Source organism: Mytilus edulis, chromosome 8 (assembly GCF_963676685.1).
Source record: "Mytilus edulis chromosome 8, xbMytEdul2.2, whole genome shotgun sequence".
Taxonomy (NCBI): domain Eukaryota; kingdom Metazoa; phylum Mollusca; class Bivalvia; order Mytilida; family Mytilidae; genus Mytilus; species Mytilus edulis.
The window spans coordinates 21,724,911-21,734,321 of NC_092351.1; the positions used below are offsets into that span (position 1 = coordinate 21,724,911).

A 9,411-nucleotide genomic window follows, 5' to 3' on the forward strand; every position below is an offset into this window, starting at 1 on the left:
GTTTGATTACACTGCTTTAAAATTATGTGTAAAGAATTTTTTTCCCCATATCAGATTTCAGAAATTAAAAAGAAAAAAGTAGGGGATACATTTTTCTTTTCATCTTCGGGTTGGGGTCAGTATTTATATATATTATAAATTTGTGGTAAATTGATCATACTTCTTAATTTACTTATATCAGTTTTAAATATTGTATACTGCCTTAATGATAACATGACTTTAATTACTGTTTAAATTTGTTTGCTGGGCATTACCAATTATGGATTGGGTAATTTCCGCTAAAAAACGAAGTTTACCGAACGATCTCATCATACATCAAACATCACCATCACCGATCATCACCTTCATCAACAAAAAACGTATAATGTTGTGATCACTTCATATTATGTTGTGAGCACTTCATATAATGTTCTGACCACTTCATATAATGTTGTGACCACTGCATATAATGTTTGGACCACTGCATATAATGTTGTAAGCACTTAATATAATGTTGTGAGCACTTAATTTCATGTTGTGAGCACTGCATATAATGGTGTGAGCACTGCATACAATGGTGTGAGCACTGCATATAATGTTGTGAGCACTGCTTATAATGCTGATCATTAACATAAGGCAGTCATGGCGTTCCATACATAATGGATGATTTTTGGTCTACAGAATTCGATGTTTATGCCAGACAGCCGTGTAGATGTTGCTAAGGAAAGATTGTTGTGCTCTTAAACAAATTTCTGCGCAAATGGTGCTTTACCGAAATTGCTCCAAAGGTTCTACCGTGACCACCATTAAAATCTCGTGACCTTTGGACAGCCATCATAGTCGATATAGGATATGTTTAAAACCAAATGTATCGGTCTTGCTGAGCGTTTCTTGCTTTTGATTATTGTAGAGGCTACAATTTTATTAAAGAAAGTAGAATGAATAAGTGTTACTGTTTTGTTTTTGATAAATTCGTTGGGTTTTTTTTTCCAAACGAACGAAGACCACAGCATGTGTTAATATACTTACGTCTATCATTATCAATCAATACAAATATTCATTAGTTTTCTTCGTATATAACACGTATTATCAATTGTTGGTAAAATTTGGTTTCATTATAAATATCACACAAAGGTCAGTTAGTGGGCCCCCTTTATAAAAAGTTCAGAATCCGCCACCAGCTGATTGGTAAAGAGATACAAACATCATATGATAACCCACAACTTTACAGATCTAACATTGTTGGTTTGATGTTTAGTTTGTAAGACGAGTTATATAATAAGTACGTCTGAGTCAGTGACAACTCTACAACAGATTTATCCATCTGATCACCAGCAATGATGGTGATACATGGCTGTGTACATAATGTACATACAACTCGTCTAAACATCAACCCAACAATGTTAGATCTGTAAATTTGCTTTCGCAAATGTTTTGTTCTTCCCTCGACGGGATCCGAACCCATGCTACCGAAATATCGTGACATCTGAGTCAGTGACAACTCTACAACACATTTTTCCATCGGATCATCAAAAAAAAATTTGCGAAAGCAAATTTACAGATCTAACATTGTTGTATATATATATATATATATATATGCATACATTCGAAATGTATTCATGTGATACGGTATCGTAATCTCATGCAGTATAAATAATGATCATGAATGTATATAAAGATACAATTACAGATGCATTGATTTTTCTAGATGACAGAAAAGCTTGCTAGGCACATCACAGAAGTAAAACAAATTAGAGATGCAAGAAAAGGATTGGCTAGAGATGTGTCACAGTTTCTCATCAGGGTAAAATATTCTTTTTTATCAACGTTCCTAATAAAGCATGTTGTAATAAGAACTATTCATCAAATTGTAAAATTTTTAAAACCAAATTCTCGTTCATTATAATGGGTATTTAAAACTTAGCTGGTTGTAATTTTTCTGACTTGTATGGAACACCTGAAAAAATGTCACTTTAATTGCAACTGATAACAATAACTGGATTCAGCATTGAACGTCCTGGAAAATACGAATAACCTACAAACTGAGTTTAACACTGGACAAAACAGTCATTCATCGGTTTTGAATGCTACGTATTCTCGACGTGCATGTAAGCTGATGATTTATTTTAATCATACTCAGTGACGTTGGTCATACATAACAAGGTCAATAAGTATTTTTCCTTATTGTTGCAATAAAATATATTTCATTTTTTTTCATTCAAACAAGCCTAGGCTGTAACTATAATGTATTGTCCTTGTAATTCGTTTGGCCAATATAATCGGTTTGTTTTATAAATCAAAAGATTTCTAGAGTTTACATAAAAGTTCAGCATGATAATTGATTTACCAATTTGTGTGGTTTGAAGGTTTTTACGACAATATCCTGAGACACGACTTGATATGAAACTGTACCCGACGTATTTCTTCTGAATTAGCATTACATTTACCTTTTTTTCTGATTTGATGAAATATACTGTTTGTAATGAAGTTAGTGCTTTTCGTCAATTAATATTTTGTTAAGATAAATTGATGACTCAGCAATTCAAAGATTTAGGTCTGTTATTTGATTCGAAACTGAAGTTCCACTTGCTTAGTCAACATGAACCTTATTCAGTGAAAGATAATATAGGAAACATGAAAGGGTAGGAAGCCTATTTAAATGTCAGAGGTCTAGGTAACATCTGCTTAAACAGACTGAAATAACAAAATAAGTATAAAACGTATCGGTATTAGGTTATTTTGACAATCGTCGAGGTCATATAATAGTTCCATAGGATTTATATTCATAGTATGATTTTTTTCTCCTGTTTCTATATTCCTCAAGGCTAACAAGAGTTGTCTCTCGCCATTTCCTTTCACTGCATGCACTCAAAAATGGGTTTACAAAATGTATGTTCGTTTGGCCAATATAATCGGTTTGTTTTATAAATCAAAAGATTTCTACAGTTACATAAAAGTTCAGCATGATAATTGATTTACCAATTTGTGTGGTTTGAAGGTTTTTACGACAATATCCTGAGACACGACTTGATATGAAACTGTACCCGACGTATTTCTTCTGAATTAGCATTACATTTACCTTTTTTTTCTGATTTGATGAAATATACTGTTTGTAATGAAGTTAGTGCTTTTCGTCAATTAATATTTTGTTAAGATAAATTGATGACTCAGCAATTCAAAGATTTAGGTCTGTTATTAGATTCGAAACTGAAGTTTCACTTGCTTAGTCAACATGAACCTTATTCAGTGAAAGATAATATCGGAAACATGAAAGGGTAGGAAGCCTATTTAAATGTTAGAGGTCTAGGTAACATCTGCTAAAACAGACTGAAATAACAAAATAAGTATAAAACGTATCGGTATTAGGTTATTTTGACAATCGTCGAGGTCATATAATAGTTCCATAGGATTTATATTCATAGTATGATTTTTTTTCTCCTGTTTCTATATTCCTCAAGGCTAACAAGAGTTGTCTCTCGCCATTTCCTTTCACTGCATGCACTCAAAAATGGGTTTACAAAATGTATGTACTGATAATTAGTGTCTTTTATTTGAAAATTGAGTTATACCGTTTTCTTCATAAAAGAGGAACGAAAGATACCAAAGGGTCAAACTCATAAATCTAAAATAAACTGACAACGCCATGGCTAGACATGAAAAATAGCCAACAGACAAACAATACTACACAGGACACAATATAGAAAACTAAAGAATAAACAACACGAACCCCATCAAAAACTAGGGGTGATATCAGGTGCTCCGGAAGGGTAAGCAGATCCTGCTCCACATGTGGCACCCGTCATGTTGCTTATTTGATAACAAATCCGGTAAATAGTCTAATTCGGTATGTCACATTTATGAAAGGGAAAGGGATTGTAGTTACGACGTAAGGAACATATCCGATATAATTTGTGAAACGGTTATTCCATAACGGTCAACCAACTCGTGATGGCGTCCGTAAAATGTACGAAGGGATGATTTCAACTTCACCATTTGAAACTCTTGGACTAAAAGCTTCCTTGTGAGCAGCAACCCTCTATCAAGAAAATCATGATACGAAATGAAAGCACGGGAATACCGTATCAATTGGGAGATATATACCCCGTATGCAGGTGCTGCTGGAATGTTGCTGCTTAGAAATGGAAAGTTCATAATTGGAAAGCTGAAATCATCTCCTTTGTCGTAAAGTTTTGTTTTCAACCGACCCTCATTGTCAATTTCTAGACGTAAGTCAAGATATGAGGCAGACTTAACTGTATCTGTAGTATCCTTTATCTCTAGTTCGATGGGATAGATGCGTTCCACATAGTCACCAAATTTTGAATTATTTAGTGAAAGAACATCATTTATATCTAGCGGAAAGTAGAGTTTAAGGATATTGTTAACTTCTTATCTTTCTTCCTAAGAAGTTCTTGCATGAAGTCAGCCTCATATTAATCAAAAAACAAAGCATAGTTTGTTTCCATTGGAATGCCGACATAATTTACTTTATTTTTGATGACCATGGAGAAAGTAAATATTCAAATATGTCGTGTGGATAAATTTGCCTCCGTTAATAATTAAAGATCACAGTCGTTTATTAACCAGTTTAACTAGATCTTCGCCTCGGCGATATATGAGTTGAATGAATGATTGAGTTTGTGTACACGCTAAGTATATAAAATGTCATTCATAAAAGGAGATAAAAAACCTAGGTGCTAATCAGAACCCGAAAGTTATTTACTTTATATTATAAAACTAATTAAAAGATGAACAGGTGAACCATGTGTATAGACAAATCGTAATCACTGACACGTTCAAGCAAATCAAAGTATTACTAAAAAGTAAAATCACAAAAATACTGAACTCCGAGGAATTCAATCGTAAAGTCTCTAATGAAATGACAAAACACATTAAACGAATGGACAACAACTGTTATATTCCTGACTTGTACAAATATTTTCAAATGTAGAACCTGGTTTTATAGCGGTAAACCTCTCACTTATAATATGACAATCGCATTAAATTCCGTTATACTGACAGCGATGCGTGAACAAAACAGACATAATAAATAAAGTCAAAATATTGGTACAGCAGTCATCACTGTGTTACAACCTCAAAACATACAATCATTTACAAAAAATCACAAAAGCATCTATTTGAAATTTAAAAAAAAATCATTGCGTCGCGTGTCTGACGTCAGAAAATTGTAAACGTCACATAGGAAGACATTTTGTTGTTCAATGTTTATGCAAAACAATCATAATTTCATATCTAGCGGAATTGAGAATGGTGGTATACAGGGTTATAAAATCTAAATGTTGGTCGTTGTTTTTAATTTAGCCGAGAGTCGTATTATATTCAGGGGGAAGGTTTATTATGATCACTGAATTATAATGCACTAAATAACTGTATCTAGTAATCAAATAAATGCAAATATTATCACAAATAACATTTGTTACTTGTCATATATTTTTAGGAAATATTTGGGTACGACCAGTTCAAAAAGGAGTGTAAAAAGTACAAAGAATTAGACCAAGAGCTCCTCTTTCATATACGCAAAACAGAATTTACAGAAAAATGTGTTATGGTTTGTTGGCTTATGGTCGTTCAAGATCCAGAGATGTTTATCGATGAAGACATGAGTCCTGGTGAACGATTCAACAAGGATATTTATAGAGAGTACACACAAAGTGGAACAAAGATTGCATTCAGCGTATGGCCTGCTTTATACCTGAAAAAAGGTGGACCTCTTCTCTCGAAAGGAGTGGTCCAGGTTACAAACTGAAACATAAATGATGCCTTGTATCAATTAACTCGCTTTGATTCTAAAGTATGGTTTTTATCCATGGATTGTTTTGGATTTTTTAAATTGTATATCTATATGGGTTATGAAATACTAGTAAATTAGTAACATATTAGATTGTAAATAAATATAAGCTTTTTAGATGGTTGAGGACCTTGATTTGGTTTTATCATTTCGATTGTATCTTGTCTCTATGAATGTAGAATAAAAACATTGCAGTCGAGATTCTATATTTACTTCAACACATGCATATTTCGAGAAATGATGTATCTTCGTTTACTTTTAAATCTAACCATGCCAAACTCTGAAGAACTCATTAAATCGAAGGGAAAAAAACAGTATCTATAAGCCCAGACAAAGAATCAAAACAAAACAAGATGTATCACAATCAAATGAGACGTAAGGTTAGAGTTTGCAGACGTCGTCTTGTGATTCATTAGATGCGTCGATGATGCTGGCTGACAGTTTTTTTTTAACACAATGTTAAAACCAGGGCACCTGGACTTGAACCCCGCTTTCTGGAGCCTAAGTTTTTGAGTACATTTAATTTCTTTAAAATTTCAACTTCTATGACAGTGTGTTCTTGCTCTTGTTCATATACGACTATTCTGTAACGGGATTTTGTTTTGGCTTTATTTCTCATTTTCACGGTTTTTGCAATCGCTCATGCTTTTTTACACATGCGAAAAAATAGTTATTGATTTTGAAGAAAATATTTTGACTCTTATAGGAAATAAAATTCCCATATATTCAAATACTTGTTTGATATGTCAAATGTGTAATAACTTATTTGTTTTGTGACATTTTAACACTCCCCTATACCTCTAGACAATGTAGAATAAACAAACATATACCTCAAAAACTAACAAAACCTTTGAATAGACTTATTAAGAAGGGATATAGTTACGATACTGTTGTCAAGTCATTAAAGATTGCATATTTTGGCGTTAATATTATTCACTTATAGGGTCTTTGCATCGGAACTAAACACATTTATTAAAAAACCAGTTGTTGGCATGACACGGGTTATGTTCTTCTCATATATGTTATGATGGTATGATACTAAACCCCTAACGGGAAGGATTGTGTCTGATGTTCATATGATGAAATCATAATCTTTCAGTCAGTTTAATTGAAGTCTGGAGCTGGCATGTCAGTTAACTGCTAGTAGTCTGTTGTTATTTATGTATTATTGTCATTTTGTTTATTTTCTTTGGTTACATCTTCTGACATCAGACTCGGACTTCTCTTGAACTGAATTTTAATGTGCGTATTGTTATGCGTTTACTTTTCTACATTGGCTAGAGGTATAGGGGGAGGGTTGAGATCTCACAAACATGTTAACCCCGCCGCATATTTGCGACTTTCCCAAGTCAGGAGCCTCTGGCCTTTGTTAGTCTTGTATTATTTTAATTTTAGTTTCTTGTGTACAATTAGGAAATTAGTATGGCGTTCATTGTCACTGAACTAGACGTGTATATTTGTTTAGGGGCCAGCTGAAGGACGCCTCCGGGTGCGGGAATTTCTCGCTACATTGAAGACCTGTTGGTGACCTTCTGCTGTTGTTTTTTTTTTCTATGGTCGGGTTGTTGTCTCTTTGGCACATTTCCATTCTCAATTTTATAGAGCAGTATGCAAAATAAAACTTATAATAATATGTAACAGAAGAAACTATTAAGCAAAATGACAATGATACATAAATTAACAAAGGACTACCAGTACTAGGAGTTACTAATATGCCATCTCCAGACCTATTTTAATTGATTAAAATATTATGTGTCTATCATATGAAAATCAAGCACAATTCCTTCAGACTTCAGTTAGTGGTTTAGTATCATACCATCATAAAATATATAAGAGGAACAAAACCCGTATAAAGCTAACACCTCAGTTTTAACCCAAAACAATTGTATTTCTGATGCAAATATGAAAAAGAAGATACGATGTGGTATGATTCCAAATGAGACAAGTCTCCACAAGAGACCAAAATGACACAGAAACTAGCAACTTTAGGTCACCGTACGACCTTCAACAATGATCAAGGTCCATATCGGATAGTCAGCTATAAAAGGCCACTAAATGACAATGTAAAATAATTTAAATGAGAAAACTAGCGGCCTAACTTATGTATAAAAAATGAACAAAAAACAAATATGTAACACATAAAAAAAACGACTACCACAAAATTATAGACTTGGGACAGGCACATACATACAGAATGTGGTGGGGCTAAACATTTCAACGGGATTCCAACCCTTCCCCTAACCTGGGACAGTGGTGTAACAGACAACATAATAACGAACTAAAGAAATCAGTTGAAAAAGACTACTTATCAGACGGATAAAATACACAGACTACACGGAATGAACGTAGTCGGGTATATCCCAACAACCAGAAGACACTAAGTACATATCTGTTGATACAGTCTGTTTAAAATAACTTTTCAAAACCTCTACTGTCTTATGAAAGGGTAAATTGCTTTCCCTATTGCAGAATGATAATTAATGTTTGTATTTAGACACATTTTACAGTGACCTCGCTGTAGTACATCAAAATGTTAATCGACTCATCCAATGATCTGTCTAAATATTAAAACAAAATGATGCATAAGATTTGCATTCTCATCAGTAATGCACAAGGTCGAAAATGATCTGAAGGATTTATCCAATTTCAGAAACATCGATCACATATATCCTTGTGTGATTGGACAAAATCCATACAAAACATTGTTTGGTTCGGAGGAAAGGAAGGATTGTGTTCATGTTTGGTTGCTAGAAATCTTTTTCAAGTACAAAAAAAATGGTTTCTAAAATTCATGTATATGAAAATGTAGTATTTTTGTATTTATGCATGCTGTTAAAAAGCACCTTTTTGTGCTAAATTATTGTTTTTTATTATTTGATAAATTTCAAACGTACATGTATATGCTGTTGTATTTAAATTTATTCTCATTTTTGTACAGGTTAAAACCATTTTTAAGCACAATTTTGTAAATTTTATAACAAGTACGAGGTACTTTTGTACATGATTTAACTTGTATTTTTGCATTGTTCGTGTAATAACCTGTACAAAATCGCAACTTGTACACGACATATATACTATAGTCCAAAAAAGAAACGTTATATTAATTTTAATTTGAAATATTTTCAAGATTAAAACTAGTAACCTTTATGATTTAGATCAAATTTACTCATTTGTAAAATATCGGAAATGATGTGATCTCTCTGATTTCAAACAAATACCTGTATAGAAATAAAATCGAGCTGTCCTTTTAGTCATTAATTGTGTTGGACACGTTTGTCAACAGAAGGTCACATTAATTTTTTTTTTTTAATTATACGTAAGTCAATGCCCCGTCTACAACAAAATGAGAGTGAAACTGCTTTGAGATGTTGGTAGCAGGAATGACCCAAGGGCAGGTTACACATCATTTTAATGTCTCTAGAATGACTATTGCAAGGCTTAAGACTCGACTAAATAAACTCATCATAGATTCCAGGACTAAAGATACTGGCACGATCATCGCCCTCGTAGTCGCATACCACGCGAAACGACGTTACGTCAAGTCAGGCACATTTGCTTTATTCATCTCCTTAGTTGGTTTGTAAATGCGGCACAAACTGCACGACAAACCCACGGAAGACATG

The 9,411-nt window shown here is 33.3% G+C and overlaps 1 protein-coding gene across 1 annotated transcript in view; it reads left to right on the forward strand.

The window, feature by feature from the left end:
* The window catches only part of LOC139483998 (interaptin-like), an 81,354-nt gene extending 75,369 nt beyond the window's left edge, over positions 1–5,985 (forward strand). The window contains exons 10-11 of the mRNA XM_071267719.1: positions 1,688–1,783; positions 5,438–5,985. Coding sequence (XP_071123820.1) covers positions 1,688–1,783; positions 5,438–5,746 — 405 coding nt within the window. The 3' untranslated portion in view covers positions 5,747–5,985. The remainder of the gene's footprint in view (positions 1–1,687; positions 1,784–5,437) is intronic.
* The last annotated feature ends 3,426 nt before the right edge of the window (positions 5,986–9,411 follow it).